The 22,822-nt window shown below is 38.8% G+C and overlaps 1 protein-coding gene across 1 annotated transcript in view; it reads left to right on the top strand.

Moving 5' to 3' along the window:
• Positions 1 to 17,400, top strand: part of LOC108601257 (maternal protein pumilio) — a 45,591-nt gene extending 28,191 nt beyond the window's left edge. The window contains exon 8 of the mRNA XM_033293906.1: positions 17,257 to 17,400. Coding sequence (XP_033149797.1) covers positions 17,257 to 17,400 — 144 coding nt within the window. The remainder of the gene's footprint in view (positions 1 to 17,256) is intronic.
• The last annotated feature ends 5,422 nt before the right edge of the window (positions 17,401 to 22,822 follow it).

The raw sequence follows: 22,822 nt of genomic DNA, 5'->3' as shown, positions 1-22,822 counted from the left end.
GCAAAGGTTAACCACGACAACCAGCCAACAGCCAAAGTGTAGCACTTTGGTCCCAAAACAGCTTAACAAATTTGCTTGCTTTCTTATGAAATTTGTAGCCCCCTTTGGTGGCGTAAACTTAATTCAAAGCGCTTTCGCTTAAGAACGCTCAACGCTTGGTCACAAATAGTTAATACCAAACTTAAAAGCACTGCCAAATGGAAAACCACAAAGTCGGCTTTGCATGAGCCTGTGTGGGTGTGTGGGTGAGTGGGTGAGTGGGTGAGTGGGTGACTTGATGCTCTCAGATGCGTATGCGTGTGTGCTCGCAAGTTTTTCCATTGAATTTTATAAGCTAGCAAAAGATTGCATAATTGTTGACATACTGGGCGACTATTAAAAGTTGACAAAACTTAAAACTTGCAAGTTGTAAAGTTGCTGTAAAAGTTAACACGTGTTGGTTGGTAATCAATACCAGAGAAGTTACTTTTTTTTTTTATATTCTATTAAAGCGACACTTTGAAGAGTTGGGGAGACATTTTATAACTTGTACTGGCATCAGACAAATAATATCTCAAAGATGTAATAATATCGCATATAAGATAGTCTAGTTTATTTAGTAGCCTTGAAGAATTACTAATTCTCGGATTACCGGTAAACTTTTAGCAGTTTATCCAAAAACCATTTTTCACATCGATTTTTTTTACTCAAAACAGTGCACGCAAATGAAAGAGTTAATTATTAATATTAATTAATTAGTATACATATATTTTTGTTTACTAATTGTAAGGAAATCTAGATTTAGTGGTGTGAGGTCCGGTGTAAAATGACTAACGGGTATTTCCGCTCAAATAAAAAGGAAATATAGAGGGAGCTCTTAGATGACGCACGGGACTTTAATTAATAGAAGTTTATCTTTGGGAATTTGGAGCTATCTTCATAGTAAAATCGAAAAGACCCCAAGGGACCCCAGTAGAAGCTTTGAGTACCATTTCACCGAGGAACTAGAAACTTTCTAAAATGGAAAAAAAGGAAGATTAAAGAATAAAGTAGAAAAAGAGGAAGAGGAAGAGGAGAAAGAAGAAGGTAGAGGAAGAGGAGGAAGAAGAAGGTAGAGGAAGTGGAAGAGGAGGAAGAAGAAGGTAGAGGTAGTGGAAGAGGAAGAGGAGGAAGAAGAAGGTAGAGGGGTATAGCTTCTCAGTACACCAATTTAGCCTTAAAGGAAGCGCAAAACTGTAAATGAGGAATAAGAGATCTGTTATGGAAGTCTATGGAAATCTTTCCTTGGCCGAACTAGAACTAATCTTTATTTAAAAATTGAAAACGTTCTTATGGTACTTACCGAGGGCTCATATAAAATTAAGATTTAATGTTCTTATCTGAGCATATAATCAATTAATGCAATAATTAATAAAATTAAAACGGTAATTGATAGAAAATAATCGATAATTATTCGTGTCATCGCTAGCTATGATACATTGACAAGAAATAGCAACATGCATTAGCTTTTAAGCTTAGGCTTAATAATATCCTTTGGATTTTATTTGCGGTCAACTGCACAGAGCGGTCATTACAATCAACAATTGGCCCAGATTTTATTTTCGGATAAATGCCAACGTTAATCAACATGCATGCGCCAAAACAAAAAAAAAAAACAGAACAAAAACAAAACGTGAACTAAAATACAATCACGGCAAATACTAATTGCACTGTATTGTGCGCGTGGCGACCAGTGTTGCCATACTGAATTGTAAATAATTAATGCAGGCAGGCGCCTGGCAATCAGTGTCAGTTGCAGTTGTCAGGCAACTTCATTTGCTTAACTCTTTGGCGGCACATACACGTGTTTAATAGGGCGTGGCGTTGCCCATAAAAACAATTGGTGACAGTCGCTCGTACATTGCCATGAATGGAGTGAGTCAGTGAGTCGGTGAGACAGTGAGTTGCTTTGTCTATAGGAAAAAGCAGCAGTAGAGCTTACACCTCTAGATTCCAGTTGAGTGCATTTTAATGGTGTTGCCATATTCTTAAAGCGCTGTGGCAACCCTTTCTGCTCTTTCGTTTGTCGCCATGTAATTTCTTTTGAAAGCCTGCGCTGCTGCTTTTATTATCTTTTGCATGTGACACGCAAATAAATAAAATATATATCGACAAATTTGTGGGTACTTGCTTATCGCCCATTGCTATCTGCTCTACCTCTACTCCACTGTGCTATGCTATGTGGTTTCATGGCTTTTATATTTACGCTACATTTAGCTGGGAGACAGCACATGGCTTGGCTGTATGCTGATAGCTTTGCTGACGACTCTGACACAAATAAATTGCCGCACACACACACACAAAAATGAGTGGAAGAGAAATTCTTAATGTGCTGCAAAAAGTGATATTTAATAGTTTTTTATGGCTCTGTGAACTTTATTGTCTTCACGTATTGTTTATAGAATTTGAATAAAGTTATGTGTAGCAGCACGCAAGACAACTGAGCAAAAGGGTTAAAGTGCTGATTGCCAATGGGAGAGCTAAGCAAATGTTAGATAATTTTGCTGCTTTTGTGTTATTGAATTTTCAAATATGTTTATAACACGTTACGCTCCATTGAGGCGTAAATTGTTGGCGCAATGCGCGTTGCACAATCGTTCGCGTTAGTTTAGTGCAGGCTTAGCTTTGTTTAACCAACACGTAATGCTCGAATTGCATTTTCTTTTCGCTGTTAGTTTTAGCATTTCCATTTTACATAAGCGTTAATTAAAAATGCGGTTTTATGAAGGCGCCGCCTTCAAGCAAAAGACAAAAGCTGTCAAGTTTGGACATTTTCAAGGCTTGCAATTAATTAAACATTTTGGACAACCTCATTGTCTAAATAACGAAAAGCGCTGCCTACAGCCGCACGTCGCACGCCGCTGCCACTTGCCACTTTCAGCTGGTGGGTGGTGCTGCTGCTATTATGCTAATAATCATCATTAACTGCGCTTATGGCGGCTTTTGTACGGCGGCGTGGAACGCATGCCAGCGGGTCGAGTGGATTCTGAAGGCATCAAAGTGCAGTTAAGAAGGCGCTTTGCTAATTTACGCGATTCAAACGAAAGCCGCATAGTATGTTGAGATATATATATCCTTACATTTGTGCTGTGCACCGTCGTGCATCTCATTAGTGTAGAGTCAGCTATTCAGAGTCAGCTTTTCAGCTTTTGCATGCTTAGACAATGTGTGCTCATTAAATGATGGCCACACACACAGCACTTATATTTGCATTTAGCTCTGCATATGCCGCTTCTGCTTAATGGCTGCTGCACTTTTGTGCGGCTTTTGTTTCATAGTTAAAAAGCTGTCAACCCTTTCAAGCTCATCGCCATTGAATGTTTTGGCGGCAACGGGGCGGCAACAGCCACTTCTTCCCATTGTGCGTCATCCAAATAGACGTTTGCCAATCACACTAAGACAGGGCAACTGACAACAGCTTTTGTGTTAGCGCCTGTCACTTTACTTGGCTGCTTGCAACATCATGTTGCAATTCCTTGAATTTGCGCATAGCCACAAATTGCAATTGCAGCAACTAAACGAGCAGAGTTTGAAATTTGATATTATGCAGTTAATTAAATGATAAGCTGTGCATTGATTCAAGCTTGATTTAATATTTAAATAATATTTAGCATGCCTGGCCACAACTTTAGTTTATAATTAAGCTTTGCATTGTCAATATTTTGGTTGCTCTTGTCTCACATTAATTCCATTCGACACTCAGCTAGTCAAGTATGCAATGTTGTATGTTTCTTACAGCATAATTACATTTTAATTCCCATAGACAACATAACACGGCAACAACAACAACAACAACAAGAAGAAGAGCCACCCAAACTGCTCGCTCTGTGGCAATAATAATAATAATATAAAGTTTTTGGCAAACTTTTGCTGCCACTCGTGTCGACAACACAAATCTGCATGAATTATAATTATATTTTTCATTAAAATTCACCTTGGATTTTGCTAGCGCGTTCGCTCTGCTGCGCTTCAACCAAGAAGCTTGAACTTTGGCGACGCTAAACTTTGTTGTTGTATTGTTTGTTCGTTGCTGTTGTTGTTGTTGTTGTTGTTGCTTTGATTGTAATTTGTACTCTTGCATTTGCTGCTTTTAATGAGCTTCAATTCAAATGTAAAGCAGACATTTTCTTTTCTGTGCATATTAATTGAATTTTGAGTTGGCCATTAATTTAGAGAATTTTAATTACAAATAACTTTGGCAACTAATTCAATAGAAACGCTAAGCAGCTGACGTAGCCTGGGCCAGTTACCTGGTAATAGGAACTATTAAATTGATTACAACTTAACTTTTCGCTTGATTGTTGCATTTGAACAAATTTGCGCTTTTGATGTTAAACTTTAATGTGGGTGGGGCACACCTTAATGTTTCATAAATTGTTAACATTTGTACTCATTCAATTAAACATTTTTCCGCTTTTTTCTTTTAATTTCTGTTTTTAACAAATAGCTTTGTGTCTGCTGGCTACGCATTCAGAATTCGCTAGAATTCATAGCGAACATTTTATATTTTGCCAGTGCAAACCGCAAACCTTTGAGACTCACTGGCCACAAAACTTTGCCCACAGCCATGTGGCACTCGCTCATTTGATGCAAGCATTTTTCGAGCAGCAGCATCAGTTTAGTTTGTTTAGCATATTTTCAACATTATTCAAGTGCTTGGCCACAATTGAAAGCTGTGCAATAAACTCACTATCTTTAGTTCTAGCTCTAGCTCTAGCGTGTGGTATAAACTAGTTATGTATGTGGCAAGTTGTTGGTTGTTGGCCGCAAAACTAATTGGCATTTGTGTATGTCTCGAGAGTTTCCACAGCACAGACTGCAGACTCTGCTTTAAAAAACAAAACAACAACAAGAAGCGGCGAATGCAATGATTTGCAATTAAATTAAATTTGCCAAAACAATAAATAAATGCATAAATTCTCTGAACATATGAATTTCAATGCCTGTCCTCAGCGGCAGCACATGCAGGCGTATACGTAATTCTTTCTAGTGCCGTCGCGACGCTAAAGTATTAATAATGTTATGCACATGTTTCATTTATGAAATGCAAAGGATGAATATTATGCACAGCCAGCCACGTATGCTGGGTAATAAGTATTCCAAGCCCGCTGGAGTGTAAATTCAGCTCAAAGCTATTTAACATTTAAAGAATTTTCATTTCTATAAAGTGTGCAGAATTAACACTCAAGCATAAATAATAATTGAATTGAACTAATAATTCAATTTAAATTATTTTGAAAGTAATGCGGGATTAGTGTGGATAAGTCAAAGTAATTAGATTATTTTATTGTTGGTTGATTTAGACACTCGATTAATAAATCAACGTCAAGGTTTTCATAGAAAATAACTAAATAAAATTTTGTTATTTTGGTAGAAAATATTTGAATCGCTTATTATTTCTAAATTATTTCAAATCGTTATCGTTAGTAATTGAAAATATTTCATCTGGGCATTGTTTAACGTATTTTGCAGAAATAACTTAATTGATTAGTTAGCGCTATTTTAACTTTATATCTCAGTTAACGCTCGAATGTATGCTATAAAAACGGTAGCTATATTCATATGTGTGTATCTATTTTTTATTCAAGTTTACATTTCGTTGCACATAAGCCAATTGATGTAATTATGTTAGGCTTTCCAACAACATTTGCAATAATTTTCAGTCAATTTCTATGCACATGTGTTGGGGGCGTGTGTGTGTGTTTCATGAAGCTGCAATAATGTCCTTTAATAATTCTCACTCATTTGGAAAATAACAGCATAAAGCCGTTTACATAACGTTTACTTGTTTTCTCACTCTTGCTTTTGGCTACACTTTTGTTAGTTAACAGCAGCTCGCTACTGTTGCCAATGCTGTTGCTCTGGTTGTTCTTGTTTTTTATGGAAATTGTTGCTTGGTTGGCGAGTGTTTTTTTTTTGTTTCCATTTTCTGTGAGCAGACTCTTTTCAATAGCAGCAACAACTGACCACCCAATTCATGTTGAACATGAAAATTTGTGTAGCATGTCCGGCCATGTGAATTTTGTGTCTGCCGCCCGCTTGCGCTTGCTCTCAATTTTTGTTTGTTTTTATTTGTGCCTTTGTGCTCTGCACTTTTGACACGGTGTGTGTCATTCTATCGTTAAATTGCTTTCATCTCTGTTTTGCCAGCTTTTACACACGTTTCGTTTCACTTGCTAAAGTTTGTCTACTCAGTATAGAAAATAAATTTAACACTCAAACTTATAATTACATTTGAATTATTTTCTTTGCAGGTAAGCTTAAACTTAAACTTAAACTTAAACTATATAACAAATTGGTATGTATAAAGCAATTTGCTGTGCATTTTATTGAATTAAGTATAGAGCAGGGCTGTGGCTAATTGTAGCTGCAGCTTGTGTGTGACACAAAGGCGCACACCTAATCAAAATAGAGTTATACATTGTCCTCGATTTTCCTCCATCTCTCCCGGCTTGCAACGCATCAGAATTTATGCAACGGCAACGGCAATTTCCCAACTGACTCAGAGGACAGGACAGGCTAATTAAGTTAAACAACAATCAAGTAGCAAAAGCAGCATATGATACATGTATACATAATAAACTGAAATATTTTCATGCGCGCTTTGGCGCTTACTTGGCGTATGCGTAATATGATTTACAGCACACATCAAATGTGATTATCTAGAGGCAAGCGTGCGAATGTGTGTGTGTATAAATGTTGTTATAGTTACAGTTATAGCTGCCGAGCTGCACTCACACACACACACACATATATATATAGGTGTGCGTGTGTGCATTCCATAGTGCAACTTGGCTTAATTCAATTTACATTGCACAATGCAGCAAACGCTGGTTGGAGCAAGTTTGTGTGTGGAGACAGCAGCAGCAGCTGCTAAGTGAAAACCTAATTAATTGAATTAAATTTCTATTTGCTGTCGCTGCTGGCGCTGTCCAGCACTTGACAGTTGACGCTTGTCTTGATTGCCATTTGATACAGTAAGCTCTCACAGCTGTAATAGCCACATTTGAAATCCGTTCAACTGCAATAAAATTTGGATATTTGCAAGTAATTTATTATTTAATTCCAAGTTGGATTTGCATGCATTTCAAGGCATATTGCGTGTGCCTCTTCTCTATTGAGTATTGATTTTGTTGTCGACCACAGCTGTATCTACAAATTAATTAGCTTTTTGGCAAATTTTCTACCTGACTTGGCATTTATGCAATTAAGTTCAAATGACATACCCGACAGCAAAACCCCCAGCTAGACAAAGGGCCACAATAAGCCAACAATGTGCTGGTGTTGCCAATGAGGGGAAAAACTTGAAGCAACTTGTTGCAAGTGCAACAGTCAAAGACAAACTCTACAAGACTTCGTCCACTCCTTGAACTTCGGCAGCATAACAAAGAGAGCGCGCATGCGTGAGAGAGCGAGAGCGCGCGCAGTTATAAGAGTAAGAGCAGAGAGCAGAGAACTGAAGCCGGGTGTTGTCATTTTTGCAGCATGACGTAACATGTTAAAAATATACAACATATTGCAACTTAACTATATCGTATAATAATAAATATAAACAATTGCAAGTGTCATGTGCTTTGTTCTTACTTTTAATATATTATAATTTAACTATAAAATTGCAATTTCTTTTTGTCATACAAATGCAACAGTTAAACTCTACAAAGTGTGAAACAATTTTGTAGAGTCATTAACTCGTACTCTTTATGCTCTTAAGCAAGTTCTTTGTTTGCTCACTTTCGCTCTTTTATGCCATCCTTATGGCGCATTATAAATTGCGCTTTCGTTTTCAGCTATTGTCACTGAGTTTCTGCAGCGCATAGAAAAATTTCCACTGCCTAAAATATAAGGCATTATGTCTTGCTCAAGTCCTCAAAGAGTTAAAATTGTCAATCGATATATGTCATTAGCTTAAATAGAATCAAAGTACTTGCCTTCAGTTGAAAACTATTCCTTAACTATTGATTCCAACTATTGATTATTAGCAAACAATTGAAAATGCCGTTAAGTGCTTTCGACTTCGATAGATTTGATCGAAAAATTGCTTGAATATTCGGCCAGCAATTGATGTTTTTGCTGCTTCACACAAAGAAATCAAAAAGAACAAATAAAAGCCAAATGCTCGAAGGAAGTTCAGTAGCCAAATAAAATCATGATAAATCAACAGACTGTCTGAGGCAGTTGGGCTTTGTGTATGCGGAGAGTACGCGAAGGTGAGGGTACGGGCATGGCAAATATAAACAAAAAGCGAATAGAAACCGCAAGCGGCCAAATGATTGAAAAAAAAAGCAAGCGAGATGCCCAAGTGAGAGCAGCCAAAAGCAAAGGCAAACAGGAAAGCGACATTTGCTTTTGTTACAACATTTTGCCAAGCCTCAAGCGACGTTTTGCCAAAAAAAAAAAAGAGGACGTAACGCAAACCGGAACATGGAGCCAAGAGATACGAAAAATATGGTTGAAAGTGCTTTACTCGTCCACGAAAATAGAAGAAGAAGCAAACGCGCTGCAATTTGCGGACAAGCGAGCAATTTGTAAATGTAAACAATGATAGTCAAGTGGTCTAAATTGTAGCATGAGAGAGAGAGAGAGAGAGAGAGAGAGAGAGAAGTAGAGTGCGGTAGTGGACAAAGACTGTTGGGTTACCGATAAGGAAAGAGCTCAAGATGTTGAGCGTTCAGTAAAAGTGAAAAGTGGAGAAGCACTCGCTGCACACAATACAAAAGTTAAATGCAGAAACGATTAAAAATTCAATTGAGTGGTAAACAAAGCGTTAGAACGCGAGAGAACCAGAACGAGAAAGCGGCAAAGAGCAAGCAAAGCAATTGGCAAAAGGAAATGTTAAGCCATAAGCAACAAACGAATTCAGAATCTCTTTTCTTCAACCATTTTTTTTCCTCCTCCTTCTGCCTTCTGAATTGTAATCGAAACGTCAAACGTCGCGGAGTTGCTTCCACGCCTCTCCCACCTCTCCCAGCTCTAGCATTGTATTATTTTTCTGCCTTTTGCGCTCTAGCTGTCAAGTGTATGCAATTTCCACTCGAAGATTTTTGTCGCCCTTCATAACAGCAGTGTTTTATTTCATTTTCATTATGATTTCGATTGAGATTTTTATTGGTTCGGAGTGAGAGGCGTGTCAGCGGCTGTTGGGGCTGGGCGTATATTGATTTCATTTACATGCGTTTGATTCTTATTTAATTGTGACTGTGACTGTGACTGTGATTGTGTAAATGGAAGTGAGTAGGCAATGAAATGTGCCAAGGAGCATGACGCAACAGGATATGGTATTTGATTTAATTAAAAACATACAAAAAGATTGATTACAAAGTGTCTGAACTCGACGAGAGTTCGAGCAAATTAGCTAAGCCTGCAGATTTAAATATTTTCAATTCACTCTAGACTTTAACAATTGACTGCGCAACAATCAATCAATAAGCACAATAAGCTCGAAGCTACCGCCTCAATGCCCAAGCTCTTTTATTCCATTCACCTGTACACAAGTCCTATTTTTTTTTTGAGTGATTCCGTGTCTCTCTCTCTCTCTCTCTGTGTGTGTGTGTGCCCCATGCAACATTAAAACATTTTCTATCATTTCCGCCTTTTGTGCAACATTTATCATCGTCAACTTCTTGTGCAATTTTAATTTCACTTCAATAGCTCATAATATTATTATTCTTTTTATACTATACGCATTGTTGGATTGCTGTCACAGGATGTTGCGGCATGTAGGAAACAGGAAACGAGCTACGTTGGCGTTGGCTCTTAGCATGCATCGACTGGATCCAAAGGCAATTCCGTCAATGGACCACGTTCGATGCTTAATTAAGTTGTCAAAGCTTGGGGTGGGTGGGTTAAGCGCGAAATATGCAAAGGTTTTTAACTGAGTTGAGTTGTAGTTACCCACTTTGGTCTACTGAATGTGCCATTCAACTTTATGATAAAGGAACGCGTCAATTTATAATGTTGGGCTCACAATTTACTATTTTAAGTATACCAAGCATACCTTCCATGAATTTCGTTTATATTTATATATCTTAAATGGATACTAGAGTTCCACTCTTAAGACAAAACGATAAATTGTTAATATTCCTTACTATGTCTCAAATGCAGTTATCATAAGGACATAAATATTTAGGCTTCTGATAATCCCAACTAAAAAAAGAAGAGACTCATTTTTTAGTATTTCACCCAGAAGACTCGGAAGACACCACATCCTTGATCTTTCTAATAGATGAGCTAAACAAAACTTTAAAGATTTGGGTTCACTTGAAATGAGCTAAACAAAACCTTAAAGATTTGATCAAGTAGTTGGGTTCACTTGAAATCTGATACTTCTGTTATTCTAATTAACAAATTACAAAGCGAACAATTAATTTTTTTCAATTAAATTTAAAGTTAAAGAATTGACTACTCCATGTAATTGGGATTGCTATAATTGTTACTGATTTTCTTTGCACCACTAAACGCGAAGAACACCACTCACTTTTTTGTACAGAGTCTTAATTTGCTAGCCCCCAAACAAACAAATAGAACTACAAGTTATTATTATGTGAAAGGTTGAAAACTTTGCAACGCCGAATGTATTCGAAAATAGCAATCTTACATGTTTTAAGTAGCTTAAGTTACCTCGCAGCAGCTCAAAGTAACCCACACAAACATGTACACACTTTAACTTTACATTTATGACAGCTGCAGCTGCTACGCCCATCTCGGCTTGTACTTACTCTGCGGCATGAGAATGAGCCAGATATAGAGAGCAGCCATGCATGCACGTTAACCTTCAATCTTTTGAGTACACACACACACACGCACACACTGAGATAATAAACAGACACAACGAGCGAGCGAGCAATGTTTACCTCCTTCAGTCTCTCGCTCAACTCGCTGCTGCTGTGTGTGTTTGCTTGCAGCCGTTGCTCATACGCAACGTGCAACGTGTGCGACTTTGAGCAACGCCCCGTACGTATTATGAGGCTGTAATATAAATGTTTATATTCATGTATTGCGGTTATTATTAAAAACTTTTACTGCCGAAAGCAAATGCAAGGCGCAAAATATACATCTACATACCATACAACTTTTATACAGCAATATCTTGAGCAGCAGCAGCAGCAGCAGCAGCTTGTCGCAAACCGCCGCCACAGAGTGTATGACTTAAAGTTTAGATTTGTTTTTTATGGCGGCTAAGCAAAGCCTGAGACTGAAACTGAAACTGAGACCGAGACAGTTGCACTATTACGAAAAGTTTTTGATTTTATTTTTTTTTGGGTAAGCGTGGGATTTATTAAAACGCATCTCGATGCCTCGTCTTGTACTTAACACAGGTGTGCTTTGTTATTGAATTACGCTTGTCGTAATCAACAAAACTATCTTTTATACAAGTTAAAGTCTTTCAGCAAATAAACGTGCTTGGGCTTTTGCTAAGCGTAAACCGTTTGTGGGCTTAGTTTGAAAGCCCAGCATTTAAGCCTTTTGTTGTGGCTCGTGACTGGATTTTATCGGGCATTATCACCCCCCCCACACACACACACACACGCTCACAATTGTGTATGTGTGTTTGTCTAATAGACCATGGTAATAGCACATTTAAACCCTTGTTGCTAGATTATATTTATTGTGGTTGCAACATTTAGAAAGAAGCTGCAAGACGACAGCTCTTTGAATTTGTCTTTAGAGATGTTTTGTAATTAAAAAATGTTTTTAGAATATTTTAGCTTTGTGTTAATCCATCCAGACTTTACTTTCATTCACTTACTTAAGTTTGTCTGTCAGGCTTCACACACACACACAGACTTTACTATAGCTATGCGTATTGTTCTTTAATCCTTTTGTATAAAGTTGTTGCTTACAACTCATTATTGTTATGCTTGTCTGTTCGGCTGCTCAATGAAACCACTTGGCAACCTATGCTTGCTACAAGACTTAACATGCCGCCTTTTGTGGCAGAAAGTTTCTGACTTGGCTCAACTTTTGCCCAGTCGCCAGTCGACTGGAGCTGGGATAACTTTTAGCAGCCAAAACGAGACGCTTTTGTTTTCAATTTAACGCTTTAATTACCTTGATGATTAACAGAATCCAGAATTCGGAAAAAATAAACACGCCATGGACATTGTTTCGATTAAAATTCATCGATTTCGCTTTTGTGTTTTTGTACACGCTGTATTGTTTAATATACTGTCAGTTTATTAAAAATATGTAATATAATTAATAATTGAATAACGGTTCGTTATGCATTTCATGCGCACAAATATGTGCACCTCGATTTTCACTTTAATTAACATGAAAATATTTTTGCTGCACGAGCTGACAATAAATTGGCGGCCGCACATATTGTTTGTGAAATGGAATTATTATTATTATTATTGGGGAGCGTATAATATATTTTATATTTATTTAAACCGGATTTTGTGTGCTCAGCCCCAAATTTGTTGCGTTCTCAACCGATGTGAGTAAGTTAGCAATTTGCATTAATTTTACAATATTTTACGTGTCATAATCATTTTTGGAATTCTATGTAATTTAATATTGTTGGGCGATAACGATGTATTATCTTTAGCGTCAAATGGACTTTTATATATATTTATTTTTTGCCTCACTTTTATGGTATAAAATTTGCAAATAAATTATAAATTTATTGATTTAAAATTCTCTATGCCGGCCGGCAGCAGTTCACTGTTTAATGTTTACTTTACATATTTTCGGACCGACGCTTTAATGACAGTTTTATTGTATGTGCGCTATGCCCTCCTTCGCTCCGCTTCTTCGTTAAAGTTGACATTTTATGATTGATTGGTTTCGGTTTGTCATCAATTATGCATTACATTTTACACGCTTGACAGGCATTTGTGTTGAGCTCTGCTCTGCTCTGCTCTGTGTTTGGTTTTACCTTTTGCTTTGCGCCTGTTTGTTATAATTATTTTAATGAAATTTTCAGCAGCATGACAGTTGACAGTCTTCTATTGATATTCTATATTCATTCATCTCATCACTAATGAATGCTGATAGATATTAAATTATTCATAAAATGCACGCACAATGCAGAACTTAATTTGGGTTAATTGCTCAACAATTCGAGCAAACTAAAAATAATTACTTACTAACTGTGATTCGACGCATTAAATTGCTGTTGATAGCTCAAAGCTTAAATCAAATACTCGACAAATTTCTCAATTTAAAAATGTTCATATATTTTTTACTTGGCTGCATGCTTTTCCTTTTTTTTTTTTAATATCTCATCTGATTTCGATTGAAAAACACCAAAAGGCCACTTGGCTTGGCTCATTAGCTGAAAATCCTAAATTGCAAGCGTTTGAGGCTGAGGCGTTGGCAAGCACCTGCTTTTGGCTCTTTCCAATAACACTACACGCATAGCAAAAATATCTAATTAAAATTATTTTCCGTAATAATTTTGCGCTTTGCTTTCTTTTTGTTCGGTACTTTTTTTGCTTTTACGATTTTCCCACTTGGCCACTGGCGTTTTGTGCTGTGCAAGAAAATTGCTTTAAATGATGTTACGTGTGTGTCTAATTAGCTGTTGTTGCTACTGTTTGAGTAGCTGTCGGCATTATTAGCAGATTGTGTGTTGCTTAATTTAGTTTGAAAAACATGCAACAAATTTCTAGTGGAATTTGCATATTCAAGGTTAGAGTCAATGAAGATCAAAAAGCAAAAACATGCAATAGTATCACACCAAGGTCAATTCAGATTACAGAGAGCGTTAAGCTCCTACTGAGAATCCAAACAGCGTAAATTCAAATGAGGGACAAGGGGTTCAAAACAATGAAGTTAAAGAATATGATAGCACTTATACACTCATAACATCACATATCTGAGAAATATACAAACAACTATTAAATATCATAACAACATAGACCACAATATATCCTCAGCATTTAATAGAATAAAACTAATGAAAGCAATAAACATACTCGAACACACAGATTCAACTGACCTGATTAGTATGTATTGAGTACAGCGCACATCTATATATCGAATATTGAGTAGAAGACCGTACGCAGATACTGTAGAACAAATACACACAGAACTCACAAAAATCGTTTGATATAAAAACAACCAGTATGTAAGCAAATAAATATTAGTACACACGACTAGTGTCAACAATCAGTCAAAGGGCGTCGACGCGCAAAGAGAACATGAGAAGAAAACGCCGCAAAGCACCTATCAAACACAACATTAGAATCTGACACAATTACCCAAACAAAGCCAACAAATAGCCTAGCTGGCCTACTAACGAGCGACAAATTGCGCATCAGCGATATTCGAGCGCAGATAAGATTTAAGAACAACCACAACCACGCCGTCATGCACTATGCACACAAATCAACACCATATAAAACACCACACACAACACCCACACTCAGAAACACCACACACATCAAACGCTTCACCTTGTATAGCCTCAGCCATGTTCCAGAACCACGAGAGAGCACGACGCATATACACGGCAACACCAAAGACCAATATAAAGGAGCCAACAAGACAAAGCACCAGTAACAGATGAGTGTGTGACACCTTCCAATTGGCTCATCGATCAGCTCAGCCCATTCCATACTTCAGTCAGAGGTCACGTACAGCTCAGCGCAAAGAGCATGGACAGCAAGCACTTGACAGTGCAACATCACACATATACGCACAGAAACAATAGTGATTATGATGACTGGCACAACAAAAAACTCAGAGATGCCCTCACAGCATCCCAAATTCTCTGCCTGTTGACAGAATGCACTCAGCACGCAACCACTCTCGAAAATCTTGTCGTAATCCATCCCTCTGCCTACTACTGCTCTCTCCTATCATTTGAATTACACGCACATTGTGATTCGGATGACCACATATTACTAAAAAATTGGCTCTAAGAGCACTATCAACTACACTAGAGCAGAAAGCCAAATTATTTGATCAAAATCAACCAGGGACACACAAACAACAAAGGAGCTAATAGAGGAAAACAAACACTACAGCCTCATATACCTAGCAATAGAAAATTCCATATTCGCGATGCTTATCACACTAGATGATCAGTTTAGCAATCGCGACACAAAGCATAATACCAGCGCTCGTCAGACCTAAAGCGACTCATAAATAAACAGATTGTTTTTGCACACCCACCAAACCGACCCGACCAAACCAAGAGAAGCCACCGCTACCAGCCAGCACAGAACAAATACAACAGCCTCACAAAGCCCCGATGAACCCGCACTAACACAACTAACAGATTCAGAATTGCATATACAATTTACAACTACAAATGGCTTGTAGTCAATTCTAACAGCCAAACACGAGCAAATAACATCTGAGCATGCGCGTATCTCCTGGTCTAGAGATCACACTGACAACTCGAGCACACCAACTAGCCTACAACACAGCCGATTATACAAAGTCTATAATAATAAGACGTACATAAAAATAGCAGAATGACTAGCAAAGACAATCAGAGCGAGCGCAGATGTAAAACCCATCAGGTCCAAGGCAAAGAAGCAAATAGCAGATTGCTAAAAGTGTATCAATTCTAACAGAAATGTTTTACCTGAAAAATAATTGATCACACAACGATCAGATAGACATAAGCATAATGTAAAGTATTAATATATAAAAAATATACACACACAGCTATATAGCCAGCATCTTTAATTCTACAAAATTATAATTCAATAGCAATAGAAAAAACACAAATAAATTGCTGGCCATAGATAAGCCTAGAACATTAACGATAATTTCCAAAAGAATCAAATATACGAAAACATCTTTGAACTTCAAATCGCGACAAATATATCATAGTGCCCAATAACATGTATAGCGCATAAAACCTATAAACTATCACCACCCCACCACGATAACCTCAAATAGGATGCACTAGTCTAAACAAACAGAAACAGAGCGTCGATAGAGCCACACTCTAATATCACCACCAACAAATATCCCAACAAATAGAGTAATCACACAAACCAGACAACTCATACCGCTATGACAGAGAGGTGATCACCATGAGCGAATCACAGTCGAAACCACATACAACAAAGATATGCGCTCTGTCTAGCTCTCAAACACCGCGCGACAGCACAATACACGTCTGCGAAACGCGCTCAAACCACCAAATCGTAGAATCCGGAACAACACACATCGAATCAAAACGCACGAAATGAGATCAATAATGAAAATAAAAGCTATCACGATCACACAAATCATCATGGACACTAGTTATAAGGCAAACAAAAAATTTCACCAACCGAATTGAAAAAGTAATTCATAACAACACCATATATTAGTCAAGAAACTGCCGTCCCAACACTGTTGCCTACCCCACCTTGACAAGTGGAGCGCAAACATACAATAAAAGAGACAGTTAAACACACTATTCACAAGCAACAAAGAAATACACATCACACAATCACCAGTGATCGCAGTTACACGCGTAACCATATACCGACTAAGCGTGGCAGAGCCGAGCCTACCAGCACACCCACGAAACGGACCACCATAGAGCAGCAGACAAAACCACCCAAAGTAACAGCCATAATACTTAGGAAAAATCGCTATATCACAAAGTAAACATACATACTATTACATCCACAAACTTAGAGCCATCAAATGACCTCCACCGCGGACCTCGCAGCATTAATCTAACCATTATGAAACCAAACAATTGCCCAGAACAAACAACACAACAGCGCAGCCACCAACAAACAGACAGACTGCAGCTACAGGAACATGGCTAAACAAATTAAGCAGAACAAGAAGCCCAAGACGAAAATAGCCATCATACAAACACGATCGAAAGTCACAGAAACATTACGAACATCTTTATTTCCGAGCAAAAGATTGCGAACGATCCAGCATAACACGTCACAGCAGCAGCAGGCGACGCCAGCCAGACACACCCACGCCCCAGCCTACCCCAGATCTCGCTGACTATACCAGTTCTTTCTCATCCCAAGCACACAATTTGTAAAACCCTGCACAGACTGGCACCCACCTACCACCACAACCATAACAACGAACCACATCGGCAACGCCCAGTAGAGTAAATATACGCTAAAACCGTCTTCTCAGGAAAACACTATCATTCGCTAATATACACAATCTATTTCAATACATCAAAACTATAAAAGAGCACATTTTTCCAGACCTGAGAGCGCTATATTCCTTTGTATTATACGCTTCTTAATACCCCTGCAGCTGCATATGTGACCGCTACCTAGAATACAGCATTATTGGATTCGCCAATAGCCGCGAAACGACCTGCGCTCCTCCGGTCGTACTGAGCTCCACAATAAACGACCAATAATCTCTTCGACACTGAGCATAATGCCAGCAAATCAACAGCTTAGCGAGCAATACGACATCAAGCAGGCCAATAGATCCGACAAATGACAAATGACGCTGAGGTGGGAGCACGCTGTTTCTTGCAACGCTCAATACAAGGCACTAACTGCAATACATGAGCTGCTGCCTGGCGCACACTAGAGTCCCGCACCTAACCTTTAACGCGCTCAGTGCCAGAGCGCAGCGCGCTGGCGCTTTCACGCTATTTCTGTCCAGAACGCGAGCATTCTCGACCCTGATCAATAATGATCGGCGCGCTCACGAGGAGATAGTAGAGTCTCGTCTCAGTAACTCACACCGCTGCGATGTCCATCATTCCCTTCAATCTAAGCCTAACACACTGATTGGGGCTGCACACTAGATCAGTTAGTTTGTCGAGATCTTGTACTACTGTATGTCGATCTCGACTAAAGCTCTCATCTTTATCTTTTGTTTCCATCGCTTGTGCACCTCTCCCATGCACAGCACTGTCGCTTATTACGATTCAAAACTGTTGCCATCGCGACTTGTGGCAGCCAGACAGAACATACAACCAACCAAACAATGAAACGCACTTTCCACTATGCCCGTCAAATATAACAGACATCAAGATATCGATAATACAAATCCACAATATATAAACTCCGTCAGACCACAGATTCAAAAATTACCATAAGCGTAATCGAATATAATTTAGAGACATGCAATGTAACACAGCACTGCGTATTGCGATAAGCTTTGTCTAGACTGGAAACAGCACAAAGCACTCAACTCGCAGCGCGCACTAAACACACGCGAAGAAAGCACACAGAGACTATTACATATTGCCTCACTTCGTCCGTGAAACTTATCCGAGTAAACTAGACACAGCGACAAACGACACGAGACACCAGCCTGCACACGACGCGACAATTCGCAATCACGTGGCAATATCGATACCGCAAAAAATCCCACACAAGGTGCCAATCGTGCTATAGCTAACGTAATCAGTGGTACACAGAATAGCAAAAAGCCCGCAAATTCGTGTCGCTGAATGCGCAGCATGACACACAAGCTTGTCTAACTCTAAGAATGAGCTTTGAGACCATAGTCAAGTGGACTCCAGAACAAAAAAGCACACTCTCGAACAATATCACAGACATGACTAATAAAAGACTATCTCAAGTTTACGCAAATGACGAAAGAAAAAACCCTGCAGCACAACCAAATTCAACACCGCACACACTTACAGAAGTCCAAGTTCAGTGGCAATTAGACAAAATCAAAATAAAAAAACTCATCAACACACAACCAAAACACAAAAATAAAGGGCAAAAAACAAAAATTCGGTAATAACAAGAGCATATTGCTGAGTAAGGCACAATCAAACGCCCAAGATAAAATAGAATCCATATACTACAACAAACACATAGGCTACACAATAGCCAACGATAATACTTGTTTGCGGCCGATTATACAATACACTACAAAAGCGAAATCACATAATAATACCTAAATCACAAAACATAAATCACCATAATAAAATACAAAGCAAACTTCCTTGCATTTCTACATCATAACACACACGAGCTCTAATAAAGAATAAAACAGTACAATAAGTCATATAGCTTGACAAATAGAGTTAAAAAGCGCTATTAAATTTCAATTGAATGCCACTATAAAGTTTGATGTAAATAAAACTCTGAACCTGAGTTTATCGCAAAATTTATGAAGAGCACGCACTCACTTATCGCTTCAGTCTGGAGTCCACTGCAGATGAGCAAAACGCATTGAACAACACTGCCAGTCATAACAAAGAACACAGTTAGACTAAAGTACATCGTCACCAAATCTAGCCCAAACCATACACCGCTACGCCCTACACAACAAACCACCACACACACCACATACGAACCTATTACCAAATGCCCACACCTTTGCCAAACACCAATCAATACAGAAAGCAAACAATAACAAAAGCCGATGGGCAGTAAACGCAACACCCCCCAACCACCCCACAGCAACCCACCACCGCGCGCTCCACAATGAGCAAAACAATCAAACATCCCCCCCCAAAACCACTCCGCAGCCGACCGCCCACCATAAAATCATAAAGATGCGACAACTTACAAAAGTAGCAAACTACACAAAAAAAACGTATACCCGAATAGGCATTCCATTGCCACAACATAGCCAAATCACTATACCATCTCAATTAGTTACATGAAATTTTAATCATAAAATCAAGAACAACACAAACTCAAATAGCGCAAACAATCCAAAACACAAATGACAACAACGCATCATTGAAAATACAACATCCACAAGACCTAATATCAGAGTGGTTCGATGTCAAGCTCAGGCAGGTATACGACCAACTTTCCTATACACCCACTGACCAACACATCAAACAAAAACGCACCCAACAACAGGAAATAAAAAGATAAATATAAAGTGCGCGAACACTCGCAGGCCAGAACGAAAGGCGCAATAAGACCAACCTAAAATCAAAGACAAGCCCAAAAAGATACATCAAATCAGGACAGTCATGGAAAAAGAAAATGATAAACGAAATACTCGCCTAATAAGACCCATAAACTTATCACAATAAGCACAAAATCACGACCTAATGTAAAAACCGTATGTACATAATATAGAAATAAATGCAAACATACAGACAACTGTAAAAGTTTAACGATGGAAATACAGCAAACAACTCCAAATTAGCATCTACAGAATATATCCCCGCTGAACCCAAAAACAACCACGAACAAGCATGGATAATTAAAAACAAAAACTGATAAAGAATTCTCAATTAAACCAAGAAAATTTACAAAATAAAACCCACACAACAAACACTCAATAAGCTAGAATTAACAATTCATGACATTGGGCAAATCAATACAAAATACGCTGCCCGCTTATCTAACACAGCACAGTACTGCCTTTATCACTGAACAGAAGCGCGCCCAAAGCACGTGCTAATAGCGTAAAAGACGATTGACACCTTAAAATAATATTACCAAAGCAATCCAAGCGCAGCTACAACGAACGAGCTGACCGCAATCCAACCATACATCACACACACTCAAACCAGAAAAAATCCCCAAACCTCTAACAACATAAACAGTACGAAAAAATTCAAAGCAATAAACATCAACCTGAAAACAATTCACATAATAAAACCAGAGAAACAAATGCGCACACTAACCAGGGCTCATCGCCCAACCGGCATTGCAAAACGCACCCAAAGAATTAAGTAAACGCAAAAATAAATACACAAAACACACCACTCTCCTAATAAAAATACAAATATTGCTAATGGATCAGTTTTAAAAAATAAACAGCTCAAACCGGAACCATCACTAATTGTAAAATTAGTTAAAAGGCCGCCACGATTTAAACGGAATAAATGCCACGGATAATAGCTAATATTAACGGAGAGACAAAAAAACCACACAGCTCTTGAAGCGTAAACCAATTCTTCCTGACTTAGCGTCCTCCTGGCAATAAGTACAGCACAATCGGAGGGGCTCCCATCCGTACAACCCATCACAAACACACGCTCGCACGACCTAAATAGCCAACCATCTCAAATAGCTAGTCAGCCTTCGCTACTAAAGCCTATCAAACGCTAACCACCACACCACATCATCGCTACCAAGCCGATAAACCACACCAAAAATACCCAACAGCTTCATCATTCATCAGCACACGCCCTCAAGCTAAATCACACTTCGCTTATCCCCCAAAACGCCAAAACCCGCATTGAATAACGTCTGAATCGCAGGAGGACGAATCGGGCAGATTAGGCCTCATTAAATCAAAAGCGACTGAAAAATGAACCGCAATGCTCCGCGCCAGACGGAAAAAAAAGGTCTGGCATTAGTTGCAAATCAGAAACGAATAGGACTGCAAAGCAAACCCCAACGCTGGCCATCCAAAACATAATATATAAACAACTAGCATAACCCGCTAAGAGCGGGCCGAAGAATCCACGCTGCTAACAAAAAAACTTGAGCAAAAAAACACAAGTTAATTTCAGCCAATTACCCAAAAAATACCACACATCAATACCACTTAAACCAAAAACCGGGCCACACAACAATAGAATTGTGAAACCTGTACTCTGGATGACTCCAACACAACAACATACACACTCCAGAAAAACGGCACTAAAAGTCCCTACGCCCGCCACAGCGACAAACCAACCAAAAACGCCACTCAACTACACACACCCAAACAAGCCCGGCCCAGCCCCACGCAGAAGATCGACCAAGACAGGCAAAACCGAACAAAACCGCCAAAACAGAAGCACCACCAGCACACACACACAACACGAAAACAACGCCAACCAAACAATGGAAATTAATAGAATCAAATGATCCATCGAACAAAAAAGCCTGGCGAGACAAAATCCGCAAACAAGGCCACACCAGACCACACCCAGCAGCCACCAGCCACGATGCTTAATCACCTCACCTAACCCCCACATACAAAAGACACAAACACTTCTTGACTGCAACCAAAACGCCCAAGAAAATCCACTAGACAATTCATCAATCATAACTACGCCCTCAAACCGAACAACCAAATAAAACCAACAAGGAGGACAAGCAACAACCCGAAAAAACCCGCCGTGAAAATAACACTAAACCACAATGAAACCATCAATGAGAAACATCACCCACAACAACCAGCACATCGGCCCACCAGGAAATACACAGCAAGATAAAGAAAAGAACAACGTCAATATTCAAATCGTGCCACATAAAATTGCTGCGTTACAGGGACAACTTCAACACCACCAATATCCAAACCACCTAATCGTCATGCCGTAACCGCATGCTCAGAATGCTGGCCTCCAACAAATCAATACGAAAATCCGGCCACTCTACTCCACCAACAGAACCAAAGACAAACATCATACATAGCTCACATATAAGCTACAGAGACCCTGGATTACGTAAAATTCTAGGGCCAAAAGGAGAAACATATCTCAAATTAACACAAAGCAAATATTGTTGAATTATGCGGACCTTCATCTGCAAAATAGCTCAAGAGAAAAAGACACATCAGAAGGAATTAATATTTATGCACTCACTAAATGAAAAACAGCAACAAATTAAGATCTTATAGAATTGCTCACCACTCTCCTTGGGCCCCATTGAACGTAAATGCCCTAGCAAATGCTCGGGTAAACGTCAAAGGCCTACAATCGATTAGCCACCACTACAAAAAAAAAAATACGCCATAATAAGGGCAACCAATACAACGGCACAAACTCCTAAAAAAAAACATCATCACACACTAAGCACTGAAACGCATTTTGGAATTAAATGCGTGCGATGCTGCAAAACCACGACATAAGACAAAGAGTACGCCGGGAACACTCCAGCCAAAAAAAGAAAAACAAAAAAAACAAAATACAAAAAAATCATAAAATAAACAATACCGCCGCAAAAAATAACGACAGGGACTACATGAGATGCCGAGACACCAAACAAAAATA

The sequence above is a fragment of the Drosophila busckii genome, chromosome 3R, assembly GCF_011750605.1.
Source record: "Drosophila busckii strain San Diego stock center, stock number 13000-0081.31 chromosome 3R, ASM1175060v1, whole genome shotgun sequence".
NCBI classification, from domain to species: Eukaryota; Metazoa; Arthropoda; class Insecta; order Diptera; family Drosophilidae; genus Drosophila; species Drosophila busckii.
This window is presented reverse-complemented; position numbering and strand designations above follow the sequence as displayed.